Raw genomic sequence first — 19,952 nt, forward strand, 5'->3', positions numbered from 1 at the left:
GGGAGCCAGAAGAAGGAATGTTATCTCACCAAAATTATGCCTTAAGTATGAATATGAAGTAAATATATTTTCAGATAAACAAAAACTAAGATATTTCATCAGACTTGCACTTAAGGGAATAATGAACAGCTTTCTACAGGGGAAAAAAATCCCCCATCAATATGGAAGCTTTGAAATGCAGAAAAGAATGAAAAATAGTAACACATCATCGTTGTACAGGTAAAGCTAAATAAATACTGACTTTACTAAACAATGATAGTATCATGTAGGACTTAAGGGCAGGGCAATAAATGCATATAATTTAGAGGTGAGTAAATAAAATTTAAATGGTCTAAGTTCTTTGTATTGCCTGACACACAGAAAAGTACTAATGAATATTAACCTAACTAATATCAGTAAGTAGAAATACTATGTCTAGTGTAACACCAGCAAAATAGTAAAATAGGGCACTGATTTTCAAACTTTTCCATCTCACGACTCACATAAACTAATTAATAAAATTCTGTAGACATACCAAAATTTAAATTTTTGCTGACCTGAAAAAAAGGTATAATTTTGATATATTCACACCAGAAAGCTATTATTGGCTTTTATCATTTTTTAAATATGACAATCTAAGGGAAAAGAGGTCAGGTATTGCATGTTTTAAAAATTTTGCAGCACAATGGTTAAAAATTGCTGAAATAGTGTACAGTTAGCTAGTTTATGGAGTAGGACAAATACCATGCAAATAAAACCCCCAAACCCAACCAAAACAAAATAAAACAAAATAACCCACAAAAAACCCTCACAACAATTCAGGAAGACTTTGGATGAAACATATGGTAAAAGATAAACAAATTAGGCTTTTAAAACTAGGAACTTGCTGTTCACCAAAAGAAACCTTAAGACAATTTGTTTCATACCCAAGGTTTATAAAAAAAATTCTTAAACATTTTATTTAACAGCTGACTACCTAATAAAAAACTGGCAAGAAACCCAAATTGACAATTGACAAGAGAACAAGTAAATATATAAAAGGGTGCTCTTCCTCATTATAATAAGGAAAATGCAAATTAAACCACACTACTGTTGGAATAGGTAAAAAACAAAAATACCAGAAACACCAATCAGAAAGGATATATGCACCCCTATGTTCATAGCAGCACAATTCACCATAGCTAAGATCTGGAAACAGCCTAAGTGCTCATCTGTAGATGAATGGATTAGAAAACTGTGGTACATCTCCACGATGGAATACTATACTGCTCTAAAAAGGAAGGAACTCTTACCATTTGCAACGTCATGGATGGAACTGGAGAGCATTATGCTAAGTGAAATAAGCCAGTCAATGAAGGAAAAGTACCACATGATCTCACTCATTCATGGATAATAGAGACCATTATAAACTTTTGAACAATAATAGATACAGAGGCAGAGCTGCCTCAGATTGTCGAACTGCAGCGGGAAGGCCGGGGAGGGTTGGGGGGCAGGAGGTAGGGGGGTAAGAGATCAACTAAAGGACTTGTATGCATGCATATAAGCATAACCAATGGGCATAAGACACTGGGGGATAGGGGAGGCTAGGGGACTGTCTAGGGCGGGGGGATAAAATGGACACATATGTAATACCCTTTGTAATACTTTAAGCAATAAATTAAAAAAACAAACAAACAAACCAAAAAAAACAAAAATAAATTTACCATGTGTGGTAAGGATGAGGAACAATGAGAACTCTAACAACATTGGCAGTGTTCCACTTGACTAGATAATATCAAAATGTTTTCTATAGTTGGTCTATTTTCATATTAGCCTTTTATTATATAGGATATCTTTTCAGCATAATATATATCACTAAAGTTTACCCAGTTAAATGCAGCAAATTTTAGGAATCCAAAACCCACATCATTGAAAAGAACAACTGAACCAGTCTCTATGACATGCACTGACCACCACCAGGGGGCATGTGCGGAACATGCCGGAAGTTGGCTGTGGCGGGATGGTGGAGCAGGTGAGCAGGAGTTCCAGACCAAGGCGGGGCGCCGATCGCTATCCTTCTCAGCACTTGTACCTGCTGCCGGTGCCAGCCCTGCTCACACCCGCTGCTGGCACCAGAGCCGCCTCTCACACCCACTGCCAGCGCCTGCCCCACTTGCACCTTCAGCCAGTGCCCAGCGCCAGTCCCTATCACTCGGTGCCACCAGAAGGTGCAAGTGATGGCTGCCGGCCCTGATCGCCCCTGAGGGCTTCTCCACCTCCCCCTGCTCCTGAAGGGCAATTGGGGCAGCAGCTACTGCTTGCACCCACTGCTGGTGCCGGCCCCAATCTCTCCATGCTGTCACCACGTAGGATGGCAGTGGCAGGAGCAGAGCTGCTGGCAGACAGGGGACTGGGGGCCATGGTGGGAGGGGCCAGGTGGGGGTGGGGAGGATGGGCCAAGATCCGCCCCTGTGCCTACCACAGTCTCACAGCCCACAGTTCCTTTCAATGTGCACGAATTTGTGCACTGGGCCCCTAGTATTTGATATAATAAATCACAATTCTCTAAAATCAGCTGAAGTTAAACATGCTAATTTTCAAATAACTTTTACATACCTTCATGTAGAAATGTCATATCTTTCTTGACAACGGGGAAGAGTGGAATAATTGGAGGCTGCATGCTTTGACTACTAAGAATATTTCTATACTTGGCCATGTTTCTAGATGGATCAAAAAGGTCTTGCAGATCTTGCAGGTGTTTCTCATACTTGCTTGGTAACTTTTCCCAAGTACCTTTGAGTCGTGCTACAGATGCCAGGTTCAAGCCACTGCCAAGGATGAGAATCAAAACATTAAAAAGAGATCTGGGTAAGACAAAGGACTCAGGCAGATAAAGTGCATAAACCATGTTTCTCTAATAAATCTAAACTAAGCAGGGAAATATTTCAATGTATTGAAATAAACAGAGAGAACCATAAAATAAATAAATAAAAAGGATTCCTTGATCATAAAACAGGAAAATCCTCTTTCAGAGAAACTACATTACTTACCTATAGTTGTATACCTATAGCCTTTACCTTATAGTTTACATGCTAATAGGCAAAAAATAATTCCATAAAACACACAACTTCAAAATAAACCAAGTATCACAATATTATTTGCTTTACTTAGAAATAACTTTATGGAGATACTATCTATTTGTGAGTGGTTTAAGTAATGCTGAGCACAACTGTTATATGAGTGAGGTAATTCTGGGGCTGAGGCAATCTTCCTTCTCTGAGATTTTGTACACTAATGTCCCTGACTGCATTATTTCCATATCCCTAGGTACTCATCCCTTCCCCCAGGGCTTCCATATATTCAGTGTCTCAGTTCTACAGGATTTTAAACACCCTCAGATAGCCCTAAGTTGAAAAATAATTCATGCCAATTAGGCTTCAACTCTTCCCTATCCCTTTACTTCTATACTAATATCCCATAGGTAGGCTGTCACATGAATAGCACATAAGCAGTGTCTCAATTTTCTCACTAGTAATCCCACTTTTATTCTAAGCCACCTGACTTTCAATCATACCCTTTTATTTAAAATATTCTCGTGTTATTTTGAGGTATGACGATATCTTTGTTCCCTTTGTTTCTCAGAAACCATTCCAAACAACTACAAAAATGAATAACAATGCAAATTTCATTTCCAATGAAATAAGTAGATATCTATAACTCCTAAACCCATTAGAAAGGACGACAAAGAATAGTCAAGGTCAAATCAGAAGTATGTGAAATACTGAAAAAATGATGTCACAGCTGAAGATTTCAATGCAAGCTGATAAAGCACAGTTCTCCAAAGCATGTAATCACCCTGAAGGCAAAAACAGCAATCTCTTATTTGATACAACACAACAGAGACCATAGGCTGACAGAATTAGGCAGGGGCTAGACTCTGTTCTTTATGATGAGGGAGTGTCAGGGAAAATAAGATGATAACAGTACGCACAGTAATAGAACATCATGGCGAGAAGCAATTTAACAGTGAGACAGGATAGAAAGGAGAAACTCTTAGTTATAAACAGCCCAAAGGTGCCAATCTTTATTTGCTGAAAAGAAGTAAAAAGTAAAACTATTCACATACAAGTTCAATTCCTGCTAGCCTCTAATACTACCCTGGCTCCTCTCCCACAGGAACCTCCTGCAAATAGTTGGTATAAGAAAACTCATGTCATTTAAAAAGAAGGAATGAACACAGGATCTATAACAAGCTGCCACAAGGAAAAACAAGTATTTTAAAAAATAAAAGCAAAACAATGTTGCCAACAATTAAATAAAAACTGGGAGTAATTAACAACGTAGCCATGATTTCAAATGATTTAACAAAGTAAGTAAAGAGCTTAATGCAGTGATCAGAGTTTAGAAAAAACATGGTAAGAGAAGTTGATAAAAAAAGTAAAGTTCAGAAAAAAAGGGAAGAAAAAATAAAACAAACAGAGAAATGAAGGCCACAATGGAACCTACATAAACAAAAAATGACACTGCTAAAAAACATGCAAGTGACATGAAAAAAACAATTAGTAAAAGCAATCAATTGAAATGTACAGTTGGAAAGGATGAAAGACAACAGATATGGAAGACAAAGGAGCTCTAAAATCTCTGTAAGTGGTATCCTTGAAGAAGAAAACAAAAATAATGGAACTGAAAAAAGAAAACATTTAAAGGTAAAATTTGAAGAAACATTCCAGAAACCAAAGAATTGAATCTACAGATTGAATAGACAGCACAGTTCCAGAGAACCTAGTATAGAACTAAAAAGATGAAAAGGTAAATGACTTTAGAGATACACAAAGAATCTGGGAAGTAACCTCAGAAACTTAAACAGCTATATAAAATGCTAGTTGTGGAGCCAATGTCTATGAAGTTTCCAATAAATAACATTTAAGAAAAGAATTTTAAAGCTAGACAAACTAAAAACTGAAGTTCAAAGGCAACAGAAAGGCGCTTGAATATGCTCAGAAAATATAATTCCCACAAACTTCAACCAAGAGACAATTGGACAGAGTGATGTCAGCATCACAGCAGCATAAGATGTCCCTCATTTTATTCTCCCACCCCAACAACAAAAATGAGGCATATATCCATGGACAAAAGTGCCTCTGATGGAGTTGTGGGACCCTGCACCATACTCCAAGGGATCTGGGAGGAGCCTCAATCACAGGTGTATCGGATAATAGGTAGCTAAGCTTTGGTACAGGTTTGGGAGTGTCCTACAGGAGATTGGGAGTGTTCTAGCCTCTCTCAGCTGTGGTCTGAGAACACCTGCAAAACACTGACCTGGGGAGTCACCTACAGCCAAGAGAGCCTTGTGAAAATCCAGGTTTCCGGAGGAGAATTTCCAACATTTGGTTGGAGTAAAACAAAACAAAACAAAACAAAACAAAACAAAACGAGTTTGGATGCACTAAAGGAGGTAAAAAGAACAATTTGACTTTACTGGCATCATTCCACCCTGCACTACTTAGGGCTAAACTAGATGGCTCATGGTTTCTCCCATGGGGTAAAGGGAAGGCCAATGAGTGAATGCTTGGTTTCCCTAGCTGTGTGGGACAATGCCAAGGACACTGATTTCTCTCTCACAGAGTCCAAATCATTAGAGTGAAAGCTCCATTACTGAGGGGAAGGTGCAGATCGGGTGTGTGGAATATGAGATTCCTGGAAGGTGTTACAGGGATGCAGTTCCTGCTGACTGCTTCTGGACTACAACAGGAAGCCCACCCAGGAGACAAAGGGAACACCTCACCTATAGATCCCTCCCATGGGCACCTGCAGTGCACCTGTACCAAACCCATACCTCCCCCTGCTCTGCTGCTGACTCCCTGTGTAGGGTCCTGAGACCAAGCTCTCTTGTAGAGGGAGCATACGCAGGTGTCTGCAGGCAAAGGAAAAACCACAAACGGCTACCATCAAGGAAACAAAAGAGACGTTACAAGCAACGGACATGATGTGTTATAGGATTGAGAGAAGACACAAGCTTCATAATTCTGCCACAAGAAAAAGCAGGAAGCATAGAGCAGGTGTGTTCATACAACACCTGGGAAAGCCTCAAAGTGCCGGGGTCCAACCCCAGCGGGTCCAGGGGTCCCCAAAGGTGTGGACGGAGTCGGCGAAGAAGGAATGACACGGAGACAGCGTTCAGTTGATCAGCAGCCTAGCCAGGATCTCTAGCCAGGTTCTCCAGCCAAGTTCTGGTCTGGATCTCCAGCGAAGTTCTGGCTAGGATCTCCAGCCAGGTTCTGTGTCCATGTTCTCTTGCTAGGTTCTCCAGCCAGGTTCTGCCCAGTTTCTCCAGACTGGTTCAGTCACAAGGTTCTAGTCAGGTTCTCTTGCCAATTTCTGTAGTCAGGTTCAGTCCAGGATCTTTTGCCATGTTCTCTCGCTAGGTTCTGTCTCTAGGTTCTGAGGCCAGTTTCTGACCAGGATCTTTTGCCATGTTCTCTCCAGCAAAGTTCTTCTGTCTCTAGAGAACGTTCTGTGTAGGTTCTGTGCCTAGGTTCTGTCTCTCTCTCTCTGTCTCTTGCTGTCTTGTTACATCTGTATTTATACCAGTTGATTCAACCCTATCAATCTCTATTACAAAGGTTAGGGCGTTTCTTATCTCCATTCCAGGGAGTAAAGATTATGTAGCTTAAGCATGATTGTTCGTAGTTAAAGTGATTAATTACCCGCCTGGCACTTAGTTGAGGGGTTTTATTCCCTCCCTAACTTCAGGGGAATATCCCTACCTGGGGAAACAACCTTTCTCAGAGACCTTGGTTAAAACACATAGTGCCTAGAAGGTGAGCAAACATATTAAGAACAGTATGCCATATATGCCAGGTCCCTTGAAACAGCAAGCATGGACCAGCTCCTGGCATCAAAGCTATAGGAAGGTTGCCCTAGCCAGTTTGGCTCAGTGTATAGAGTGTTGGCCTGAGGACCAAAGGGCTCTGGTTTGATTCCGGTCAAGGGCATGTACCTTGGTTGCAAGCTCCTCCCCAGCCGGGACCCTGGTTGGGGCTCGTGCAGGAGGCAACCAATCAATGTCTCTCACATCAATATTTCTCTCTCTTTGCCTCTCTCTTCCACTCTCCCTAAAAATCAATGGAAAAATATCCTTGGGCGAGGATTAACAACAGCAAAACAATAAAATCTATAAAAGGTTGATGAAAGGGTTTTTTTCCTTTTTTTTTTTCCCAACCTTGAAGACAGTAAAAACTAAAGGAGGTAACTGCTATCTCAAATGCAAAAACAAACAAACAAAACAAAAATGCAAAACTCCAATAATCAAGAAAATATTACTTCACCAAAAGTTCACAATAATCTTCCAATAACTAAGCCCAGAACATGGAGATCTATGATTTACCTGGTAAAGAATTCAAAATAGTTGTTTTAAGGAAACTCAAATGAGCTACAAAAATACACACAGGTTAATTCAATAAAATTAGGAAAATAATACATACTCAAAATATAGAAAGCAAAAAAGGAACCAAATAAATATCTAAACCTGAAAAATTCAATGAAATGAAAAGTGTAATACAGAGCACTGGCACCAGGGTAGACCAAATAGAAGGAAGAATCAGTGAGACAGAGTTTAGGAACTTTGAAATAACCCAGTTTAAGGAAAAAAAATAAAAGAAAGAGTAAAGAAAGCCTACATGATCTAAAGAAAACCATAAAAAAAAAAATCAATATCCAAACCATTGGAGTTCTAGGAGAGAGAAAGAGGCAGAAAGTCTATTTAAAGAAATATGGCAGAAAACTTTCCAAACCAGAGAAGAGATCTGAATATCCAAGTTCAGGAAGTGAGATCACTCCATTATTTCAATCCAAAACAACTTTCTTCAAAACACATTATAATAAAACTGCCAAAAATCAAAGAAAGAGAGAGAATGCTAAAGGCAGTAAGAGAAAAAGAATGGTAACCTATAAAGGAACCCCCATTAGACTATTAGCAGAATTCTTAGCAGAAATCATATAGGCCAGGAGAGAATGGGATGATATATTTGAAGTGCTGAAAAAAAACCCAAAACTACCAACCAAGAATAATCTGGCAAAACTATACTAGAGAAATAAAGCACTTTCCAGAAAAATAAAAGCTGAGAATTCATCAGCACTAGAATTGCCTTACAAGAAATGCTGAAAAGGGATCTTCAAATTGAAATGAAAACTAGTAGTAACGTGAAACCACATGAAAATATACAACACTTTGACAAAGGTAATAAAATTCTGCAAAATCTCAGTACTGTAATTTGAGGTGTGTTAACCACTCAACTAGAGTATGAAGGTTAAAGGACAAGATATCAATAACTATAGCTACTATATAAAAGGTAAATGTGACATTAAAAACATAAAATGGAAGTTAAAGGGTAGAGTTTTATAGGGTAGAGTTTTATATGTGATTGAAGTAATTAGCATTAAATACTGTTATAAATTGTTTTATGCAAGTTTCATGGCAACCACAAAGCAAAAACCTATATAGTAGACTCACAAACGATAAAGAAAAGGGAATCAGAGCATGTGTATGTTACATGTCATTAAGTCCACTCTGACTCCTGTGGATATCTATGAATGAGTGATGTCCACAATATCCTGTCCTCAACAGCCCTGTTCAACTCCTGTATGTATTCTCATGCCTATGGCTTCTTTTATGGAGTCAATCCATCTCATATTTGGTTGTCTTCTTTTCCTGCTGCTTTCTAGTTTTACCAGCATTACTGTCTTTACCAAAAAACCCTGCCTTCGGGCCCCTGGCCGGTGTGGCACAGTTGGTTGAGCATCGCCCTGTGCACCAAAAGGTCACCAGTATGATCCCCAGGATCCCCAGTCAGGGTGTGTTCGGGAGGCAACTGATAGATGTTTCTCCCTCACGTCGATGGTTCTATCTCCCCCCTTCCTCTTTCTCTAAAATCAGTAAAAACATATTAAAAAAAAAAAAAAAAGAACCCTGCCTTCTATGATGTGTCCCCAAGAACACCACAACAAAAAATCATCAATTTACAACAAAACACAGCAAAAGAGTTGGGAAGGAACAAAAGAATTACAAAACAGCCAGAAAATAAATAAATGAGATATAAAATGGAAGTAGTAAGTCCTTACATGTCAATAATTACACTAAATGTAAATGGACTGAATTTTCCAATGAAAAGGCACAGAATGGTTGGATGGATAAAAAAAAACAAGATCCAACTATATGTTGCTTACAAAAAAGTCACTTCAACTTAAAGGACACATAGAGGCTCAAAGTGAAGGGGATGGAAAAATATATTCCACATAAGTAGAAACCAAAAGAGAGCTGGGCTAGCTATATTTATGTCAGACAAAATAGACTTTAAGCCAAAAACGATAACAAGAGACAAAAGGCCATTTACATTACATAATGATAAAAGGGTGAACTCTGCATGAAGACACAATAATTGTAAATATATGAGCACTCAACACTGGAGTGCCAAAATATATTCAGCAAATACTAACAGATCTGAAGGAAGAAATAGACAACAATACAATAATAGTGGGGGACTTTAATATCCCACTTTCAGCAATGAATAGGTCATATAGACAGAAAACTAGTAAGGAAACATTGAACCTATATCCATTACACTCCATCCAACATCAGTAGAATACATATTCTTCTCAAGCATGCACAGAACATTCTCTAGGATAGATCTGAAGATAAGCCACAAAAGAAAGCTTAATAAAGTTAAGACTGAAATCATACTTAGTATCTTTCCAAACCACAATGGTGTGAAACTAGGCATTAACAAGAGGACAATTGGAAAATCGACAAATAAGTAGAAATTAAACAACACACCCCTGAACCACCAATGTGCCGAAGAAGAAAACAAAAGGAAAATTTCAAAAAATCTCTAAACAAAGGAAAATAGATATACAACATAACGAAAGCTATGGGATGCAGAGAAAACAGTTCCAAAACAGAAGTTTATAGTGACAAACATCCATATTACAAAAAAACACACAAAGATCTTAAATAAACTACCTACTAATAACTTTACGCATCAAAGAACTGTAAAAAGAAGAAACTTATCCCAAAGTTAGGATAAAAAAGGAAATAAACATAGAATAGAAAAAAATAAAATAGAGGCCAGAAAAATAATAAAAAAGATCAATGAAACTAAGAACTGTTTTTTTTGAAATGACAAAATTGACAATGTTTAGCTAGACCAGCGATTTTCAATTGGTGTGCCACAATTTTTAAAACATGCAATACCTGACTGTTTAGTCAGAGGCACAAACTTATTTTCCCTCATATTATCAAATTAAAAAATGACAACAGCCAACATTACAATAGCCATCCATGCGAATGCATCAAAATTATACCTATTTTTTTTTTTGCCAGATTGGCAAAAAAAAAATTATTTCTGGTGTGCCACAGAATTTTAGCAATTAGTTTATGTGTACCATGAGATGAAAAAGGTTGAAAATCACTGGGTTAGAGCATCAACACAATGCTGTGATCACAGTGAGGCAGGTACTGCAAGATGAACAGTATAGAAGACCAAATGTTGGGCAGCACATATGCAAAGGGAGAAAAAGGAGGAAAATGGGAAGCAATCATCCACACAGCCCACCCCCACCCAAAAAATGTTTAAGTAACAGAAAGATGGGAGAAACAAAGACAAAAAGCCAGTATCCCAAGAGTGGAAGATATATATTAGTCTTTAGAATACTTTCAGTAAAAACCTATTTATTAAACTTTTTCTTTCCTAGTCATTAATTCCTAAGAAGAAAACCAGCTTCATGTCTAATAGTATGACAAAATTGTACACATATTTGTACAAACTTACCTTATTATTGCAAACATGGAATTGAAGTTCTTACATTCTCGACAATGAAGTGCAATTTTAATAAAATGCTTAATAATCTTCATTCGTTTAAGCTGATTCGATTCAGTTAAAACCTCTGAGGCAACCCAGAATGTCTCTTGGTTTACAATGTCCTCAAACTCTTTCAAGTGAGTATTTCCTGTTTTGGAATTTAACTTAAAAAGGTCATCAATGTATTCAGTAGGCTCAATATTACGAAACAAATCAAAGTCCCTCATTGACAGCTGAGTGGCCAGCTCCACGGTACTGAGCTGCAGCATGGATAGTTGGCTTTCCTTAACTAGTTCTTGAGCATCTTCATCTGAACATAAGGTCTCTGTTTCCATGTTATTTTTTAAATAATACCTAAAAGGAAAAAATTGTTTTTTTTATAATTTATTTTATACTTAAAGAGTACTTTCCCTCTTTATTGTCAAAACATTACTTTCTTTTTTTAAATTCCCACATATTCATAAAAGGATAACTACTTAGAAAATAAATTGTGAAAATTATGGCTTCTTTTGCCCAAAGTATGTATGGTCACATTGAAAACAAATTAATAAATTAATAAATCAGATACATGTAAAGATATGTATTATTTAGTTTCCTTCTCTGTATAAAACGGAGAGTGAACTACTTCAGTGTTTCTAAAACTTTATTTTAGAAAAAGAGCTAAAATATTTAACTGTCTTCCCTTTACTTTTCCCATGTTTGGATAGCCATTTTGAATACATTTCTAAAATTATGGAGATAAGAAAAGCTGGGGCCAAATATAAGAAATCCTACTTCAATTTTAGAGAGAACTCAGTGGCCCTAAGACATGATGTTTCTATTTAAAATATCTGTTTTAACATGGAATCTTCAAAAACACATCTAGAAATAAGTACATTCACTAATAATAAGCACATTCACCTTCCATTGAGCTGAATTCTATCAGCTAATTTGGAAAATTGGTCCGGGAGTCTTCTCTGTTTTATGACACCCTCAGGAGTAACAGAAACTTCACAGAGAGAATATGTGTCAGATGCACCAGTCAAACCAAATTCATGAACAGCATGACAAACAACTTCTTTAGCTGTAGAGTCTTTACTGATGATAATGTAGCAACTTTGTTGATCTGCTTTAAAAACTCTTATAACTTGATCAGGAATATCTATATAAATTAAAAAATATGCCCTGTTATTTTCAGGAATATTACTTTTACCTGTTCAAAAAGCAATCTGGAACACAAAGATCCTTCTCAACAGTGAAATATACATTTCTATTTCAGATGAACAGGAATCACTGCTGCATTTGATTAATAAACGTATCTATACTAATACATGTTCACAGAAAAACATAAAGATAAAAATAAGGGACATACTCTACATACAATTTGGAAGCCATAATTCTTTTTATTTATTTATAAACATTTTGATGTCATTTTTATATATTTTAATTATCCAAACCCCTAATGACATGCACACATTTCATTTTCTCTTCTCTTATTGTGAACATACTATAACCACATCTGGGAAGGAACAGAGAGTTGTGTATCTTGCTAAACAGTGTAAAAAAGTCATACTCTGTTAAAGCCACCCCCCCCCCCAACCCCCATGCAACAAACTGTTGTACAGTCATGTATGAGGGATTTGGGCATCATAAATGGGCACCTCCAGAATAGACCCCGAAAATGGGATTATTCAAAGGATTAAGACAAACCCTGATGAATTTGCCAATAAAAATACCAAGTTGGAAAAAGTGTCAGAGATAGAAGAATTCTCTGCACTAATATCAGCGTCAATGTAAATCTTTTTCTATTTTAGAAGTGCTACATGTATAATACATATCTATTCTTTACAAACATGTTTATTACTGGGAGAAAATCATACATGCCAAACATAATACTTGGAACGTGGCAGACCTTCAAATATTAACTGATTATATGAATGGTAAATATGAGGCTAGAATCAAGTTGAATCAACCAAAAATGAGTTAATCAGTTCAAATTTAGGTCTGGAGCTAGACTACACTTAAAAATATAATTCTGTAAGTGCAAAATAGACATTTTAAAAGAATCATTGAGAAGTACAGCATTTATTAGTCTTATAATTCCCACTTCATTCATAAAATCCTGATAGGTAAATAAATTTTAGAAAAGGATTCTCAGATATCTGGACTTTTAACCCCCAGGCAAAATCTGTAGAGTGCTAACTATAATCTTGCCTAAGTCAAATAAAAGAAAATGAGATATATAAAGAATGCATATACTGACACCGAGGTTACATTAAAATCAGAGAACTTTTTCTGTATTTAAGATGATCATAAAAATAAAAAGACTCTCTCTTCCTTCTGCTTTAAATGGTTATTGCTGAATTAACATTTATGGAGTTCTAGTATGTGCCAAGAATGTTCAGGTGATAAAGACACAGTAATAAATGAGAAGGACAAAGCCTCTTCTCTCAGGGATTTGCTTGTATTCAAGAGAGGAAGTGGTGGTTCAAGACCATTAAGTAAATAAGACATGCCATATAGTGAAGAGTGTCACAAAGAAAACACAAAGCAGTGGTACAAAGGTATCAATGATCAAGGAGTGGCAAATTTGTATAGAAGAGCCAGATAGTAAATATTAAGTTTGCAAGCCAAGAAAAAAAAACAAATCTCCACAAGATTTTTTTAAACAAAATTCAAAATATAATAATAATGCAAATATAAAACATGTAAAGATATATAAACACTGAGGTTAAGGCGACACTCTAAATTAAATGTCCACTAAAAGACTGGTTAAATGGAATACTATTAGCTGTTTTCTGCATTCTGACACAGAAAAGTATTCAAGTTATATTGCTAAATGAAATGGGCTAAATGATAGGGCAGCATATCATTTGGGGTGAAGGAAATGATACACACATTTTATATGCACTGAAATCTCAGGAAGGATATGCAAGTAAATGAAGAACTGCTAATTCTGGGGAGTGAAGACATTTATATTCCATCCTTTCTCTACAGTTTGATTTTTAAAAAACTATATGTTCATTTATAACCCAAAATCCGTTAAAATAATAGATTTGCAATGTAGAAAGGATTGTAAAGTTTAATAAATATTAAAGAAATTTTTTTAAAAGGTCTGTGCTATTAAATGAAAAAGAAGCAAAAGTTCCATACACAAACTCAGAAAAAAAATTCTTAAGTTTCAAAATCCTTTTAGCCACACTCTGAATTATTTTAGCCTCATCTTGTATTAGATCAAAAATTCCAGAAACAAAAGAAAACACTTCACGATTTAGAATAGCATGTATACTCTAATGCTATGAATATAAAAACATATATGGTTAAAGGAAGTGACTAAAAGAACATGCCAGAGTGGGGGCAGGGAGAGAGAGAAAGAGAAACATCAGTGTGAGAAAGAAACAGCAATCAGCTGCCTCTTGTAGGTGCCCTGGGCCCCGGATCGAACCTGCAACCTAGCTCTTCTTCTCCATGTGGAACTATGGCTGTGCCCTCGAGTTGAGGAGATGAGGAAGATTCCTGATGTGGTGACGCAGCTCTATCATTTGAAAGGCACTGGTGCCTGAGCAGCCACCAAGTGTATTCTCCAGGACTTTCTTCAAAGTGCATGACCAGCATTCCTCAAAACTGCTGAGAGAGATTAAAAATGGAGGCAGAGGAGGAGGATGCTGCACGGACATGCTCCCAGGAACAAGCTGGAATTACAATTGAAATACAGAAAGCCTTCCTGAAAAATCAATGGAAAACTCACAGGAAAGAACCCTGATACCCAAGGACCAAAGGTGGAGACCCAATAGAGAATGATAGGAGGGGCGGAGGCGTGACTGGGCTGGCTGGGCACTCACAGACAGCAACTGAAGTCCCAGAGAGATGTCTCAGCTGCAGGGGGGTGGGGGGGTACGGTGGTGGGGGGGGGAGGCAGGGGCACTGAGATATCTGGGATCTAATCCCAAAACTGGGCTCCCCAGCAGAGAGCACCAAACTGAGGAGGGTACCCACATAACATCTGGCTGTGAAAAGCGGTGGGATACTGTCTGCCAGGGAGTGGCAGCTGAAAGTTCAGGCACCCTCTTAAAGGGCAAATGCACAAAAATTCCCTATGGAGCCACCCACCTTGTGCTCTGGCAGAGGGAGGGTGAAGTAGACTGGAGCTGTGAGAGCAGAACCCAGGACTGGGGACTCGGGGGATAGAGCTAAGAAGACAGACACCCCAAGTTTCCTGGGCTGAGTCATTCCCTCACATAGCAGAGGACATCTTTCCCACATAGACATCTGCCTTACCTTGGGGGAAGACAGTCGACACACCCTATTGGAAAACACCTTGCTTTGAGGCCACTTAAGAGATTAAAAGTAAAATTAGCCTCCAGGCAGAAGCAACTGCCCCACCCTCTTGAAAAAACTCTCACTACACCTGAGGATTATTTGGGGGATGGGGGGGGGAATAAAGTGGGGGATAGGGACAATTCAAGTCAGAATCCTATCAGTCTGTAGGCAGAGCCAGTCGCTGGAGGCTTTGAGTCTTTGCCTGATCCAATTAGTCAGAAACAGCCTTTAACACTGTCCTGCACTAGAGATTGAGAGGTATAGAGGATCTACCTAAAACACAGTCACAAACCCAGACAACAAAATGAGGAAACAAAGAAACAACCCCCAAATCAAAGAACTAGTGAATTCTCCAGAAGAAGAGATAAATGAAGCAGAGATAAGAAATTTCTCTGAAACAGAGTTCAGAGTAATGATGTTAAAAATGCTCAACAGTATGAAAAAAGATATAGTAACTATGAAAAAAAGAACAGTCTGAGATAAAGAATGACATAACACAAATAAAGAACACGTTGGAAGGAATACACAGCAAATTAGGGGAATCTGAGGATCAAATCAGTAAATTAGAAGACAGAATTGAAAATAGCACTCAATTACAGAATAAAAAAGATAAATTAAAAGTCAGGAGGACAGCTTAAGGGAGCTGTGGGACAATGTGAAACATAACAATATTAGAATAGTAGGTGTGCCAGAAGAGGCAGAAAGGGAGAAAGGAATAGAGAAGGTGTTTGAAGAAATAATGGTAGAAAACTTCCCTAACCTGGTAAAGGAAAAAGTCACACAAATTCAGGAGGCACAGAGAACCCCAAACAAGAAGAACACAGACCCACACCCAGACACATCATAATTAAAATGCCAAAAAATTAAGACAAAGAGAGAATCTCAAAGGCAGCAAGAGAAAAGAAAATGGGTACCTACAAAGGAGTTCCCATAAGGCTGACACCTGTTTTCTCATCAGAAACTCTAGAGACCAGAAGGGAATGGCATGAAGTACTCAAGGTAATGGAAAGCAAGGATCTGAGACCAAGATTACTATATCCAGCAAGGTTATCATTCAAAATAGACAGTCAAATAAAGAGTTTCCTAGACAAAAATAGGTAAAGGAATTCATCACCACCAAGCCAGCATTACAAGAAATGCTAAAAGGATTGCTGTAAGGGATTGCTGAGAAGAAGAAACAGAGAGAGAAACCTAGCCATACAGAATTAAAATGGCTATAAGTAAGTACCTCTCAATAACCCTAAATGTAAATGGATTAAATGCTCCAATCAAAAGGTGTAGGGTAGCTGAATGGATACAAAAACATGACCCAACTATATGCTGTCTACAAGAGACCCACCTCAAAACAAAAGACACACACAGGATGAAAGTGAAGGGATGGAAAAAAATTCTCCATGCAATTGGAAAAGAAAAATAACTGGAGTAGCAATACTCATATCTAACAAAATAGACTTTAAAAGCATCATGCTAAGTGAAATAACCAAGTTGGAGAAAGATAAACATCATACGATCTCACTCATTTGTGGAATATAATGAACAACATAAACTGATGAACAAAAATAGAGCCAGAGGGGGAAAAATATTCTAGAATATAACAGAAGTAATCCTGTTACTTGCAGATTTTTAATATTTCCTACAACTTTTGTGATATCATACTGTGTTAGTACAGTTTTGGTAATATTATTATACTTAAATTTTTTTTATTATTGAAGTATTAATGTTTATTGTATGTATTATATGTAAGATCATTTTTCTTGAGTAATTAGTGTTTACTGCATGTAACAGTATATTTAAGATCATTTTTCTTGAAATATAAGGTTTATTGCAGGTAACATTATTATATTTAAAATCGCTTTTCTTGAAATAAAGAAAAAATTCACGTGCAAAAAATAAATAAATAAAATTAAAAAAGAATACATGCCAGTTTACAGTGGCAATCTTATACGTGGATGGAAAAGTTCTTTCTGTTTCATTCAGTTCTTTCACATTTGATTTTTAAAAATAAAATACTACATATAAACATAAGCAATAAAAAGCATAGAATCTTCAAAATACTTACAGTAAAAACCAACAGCTGTAGGCAGCAAAAACAAAGCAGAACCATAAAATGGTCATCAATCAAAAGCAAACTACTCAACAGGTCTGTAGCTTTTTACCCACTTTCTAGTAACTTTAAACATGCAGCATAAACATGGCTGAGATAGATAGATCAAGTTAATTAAATTAGGCTGATGTCATATATGTACTGCAATACATAAAATTCAGTGCTATCGTATATAATTCAAGGAGCTGAATTTAAAATTAATTGATAATGAACATTTTATTCAACATAAATATAAATAGCACCATAAAAAGCCTTTCATAAAGCTGCACATTTTGGAGTTTAAAAATATAATTTTTAAGTTAAATACCTATTTTATATGTGGTCATTTATATTGCTGCAGACTAAGCTTTGCAGACAGATCTTTTCTAAATAGATTTTTAAAAAGCATCTTCAATCCTTTCACTATGTTTTCAATGAGAAAAGTATGCAATCAATTTGAAATAAAATTTAGTAGCAACCCCTCTTAGGAATTCTGAATTTTAGCACCATGAGGCTTGTAGTTTTTAAATTTTAAAATTCCAATCTCTTCCACTCCTTTTCCCCCAGCCAAATCCCCGACGTCCCTCTTCTCTCTCCTTTCCCTACAACCCACCCTTCATCATCTTAATCCTACTTCAACATATTCTGGTGGCAAAAATACAGCCATAGGATCATTCAATCTATAAATTATATGTCCCTAAAAACTTGTCTTATGAAAATACAGGCAGACCTCATTTTATTGCACTTCACTTTACTGAGCTTCACAGATGCAGGGTTTTTACAAACTGAAGGCAAGATCTTCCAATAACAAAAAGATTATGACTCCCTTTACTGTAATATTCGCTTTATTGTGGTGGTCTGAAATTAAACTTGCAATATCTCTGAGATATGAATGGATGAATACTGTATTTAATTTGTGCTTTGATAATGAGAAAATATTTTGTGAATGCAGAATAAGAAGTACTACTCTGGAACACACAAACATACAGATATGGAAATAAATTCGTATGACAAGCAATTGAGAGACAACAAAAATTTTCGTGCTAGAGATTTCTGGAAAAGGCGGGACTAACTATTACAAATGGACCTGGGCTTCCCCAATGAGTTAACATCTGAGTTCAGTATTGAGGAAGAAGAAAAAGTTGTAGAAGTATCACTTCAGCTTAGACAAAAAGACAAACTCTTCTCTTTAGCTTTTTGAATTAAGTCATAATCTAGAGGTAGGAAAAGAAGTCTGCAAGTAAACCTAGCATTTGTTGCACAAGGCCTAACAATCTATTTGTCCATTTGGTACAATATTGCTGTAAAAAAAAAATCACACACAAAATCACCTGAAGGATTGGAAAAATCCAACATGCTGGTAGTAGGCTGAAGAAGATCCGGGCTGCTAGATGACAGTGTTCCAGGAATAGGCATTATAGCCAGACTGTGTCTACAGTGTCTTGTTCCCACAATGCTGTCGTCTTGTGATTGGCTCAGGCCTCCGTCACTTCAAAAGAATGTCATATATCACTTTAAAGTATTTGAGGGTTCTAATAGTAAACATTACTGTTCTCCGTGCACTAAGGCATAAAGAACCAATTCAAAGTGGTGACTTTAACAATTAGATTAATTTTTTTAAAAAAGGGCAACTGTAATAATGAAAATGGCAATAAAATGCTTTTAACAATGACTAATAAAATGTAACTTATACATCTAAGTAATTCTACCACCTCATAGAGAAATAGTCATGCTAGTTTCAAATGGTTTGGGGAGAGAAATTGAACCTGAGTGTTTAGGAAGCCTTTGAGATCTGCCAGTTTCAATGGATACCAATATATGTATCCAACAATACACAGCCAACACCACAGCAAGGTTCTCTCCCTCAACAGAAAAGCTTCGAAACTTCCTAGGCCAGTGGTTCTCAACCTTCTGGCCCTTTAAATACAGTTCCTCATGTTGTGACCCAACCATAAAATTATTTTCGTTGCTACTTCATCACTGTAATGTTGCCACTGTTATGAATCGTAATATAAATATCTGATATGCAGGATGGTCTTAGGCGACCTTTGTGAAAGGGTGGTTTGACCGCCAAAGGGGTCGCGACCCACAGGTTGAGAACCACTGTCTAAGCAAACGACGGAGTTTGGTCTAAACCCAAACCAAAGAAAGGGAAAGTTTTAAAAAACAATGTGGGGCCAGGTTCAAATGACAAAATAAGAAAGGTCTTTAAACATATGAACAACCTCACTGTCCAAATCATCAATAGAGAAAAAATAATGGCAAGATGGCACAGAGAAGAGCAACAAACAGAAAATAAGTGACAAACAGAAAAAAGAAGGAAAAGGAGGACCAGGCACAAAAATGGAAGAAAAGAACTTTATAGTCCCTAATGTTTATTCTAAGGGCACATTATTTCTTTGGTGATCTCTCAAGTCTAATTATTTGTCTGTTTCCTAAATGAGAACAACAAAACCAGAATAGAAAGCAAGTTATTGAAAGTTAATTCTCTTTAAAGGTTTAAAAAACAAGTATCAATTAAATGGCCATATTTAAGCAAATCAAATACTTTTCCTTTAAAATATTTAGAAGTGTTACATAAACAACTCTAAGTGAAAAATAAAAACATAGAAACATAACTGTCACTTAACTTTTAGATAACTGCAAAAGTCCTATAAAACATAGGAAAACAGTCCTACCCAAACATGGAATAACCATAAAAAGGAAAAGTTTCCATCAGTATCAATAATCAAAATACCACTTATTTCTAAGGGTTA

General features: G+C 36.9%; 1 protein-coding gene across 8 annotated transcripts in view; it reads right to left on the reverse strand.

The window, feature by feature from the left end:
- Positions 1 to 19,952, reverse strand: part of RAPGEF6 (Rap guanine nucleotide exchange factor 6) — a 191,557-nt gene that overhangs the window by 31,724 nt on the left and 139,881 nt on the right. For 4 of the 8 annotated variants that reach the window (XM_081092605.1, XM_081092607.1, XM_081092602.1 and 1 more), the window contains exons 17-21: positions 18,528 to 18,685; positions 17,173 to 17,187; positions 11,715 to 11,955; positions 10,785 to 11,168; positions 2,575 to 2,786 (exon numbers count right to left, since the gene is read on the reverse strand). In XM_081092605.1, the coding sequence (XP_080948731.1) occupies positions 2,575 to 2,786; positions 10,785 to 11,168; positions 11,715 to 11,955; positions 17,173 to 17,187; positions 18,528 to 18,685 (1,010 nt within the window). The remainder of the gene's footprint in view (positions 1 to 2,574; positions 2,787 to 10,784; positions 11,169 to 11,714; positions 11,956 to 17,172; positions 17,188 to 18,527; positions 18,686 to 19,952) is intronic. The other 4 variants (XM_081092606.1, XM_081092608.1, XM_081092604.1 and 1 more) reach the window with 1 other exon arrangement.

This window comes from Myotis nattereri (genome assembly GCF_964212035.1).
Source record: "Myotis nattereri genome assembly, chromosome: 5".
NCBI classification, from domain to species: domain Eukaryota; kingdom Metazoa; phylum Chordata; class Mammalia; order Chiroptera; family Vespertilionidae; genus Myotis; species Myotis nattereri.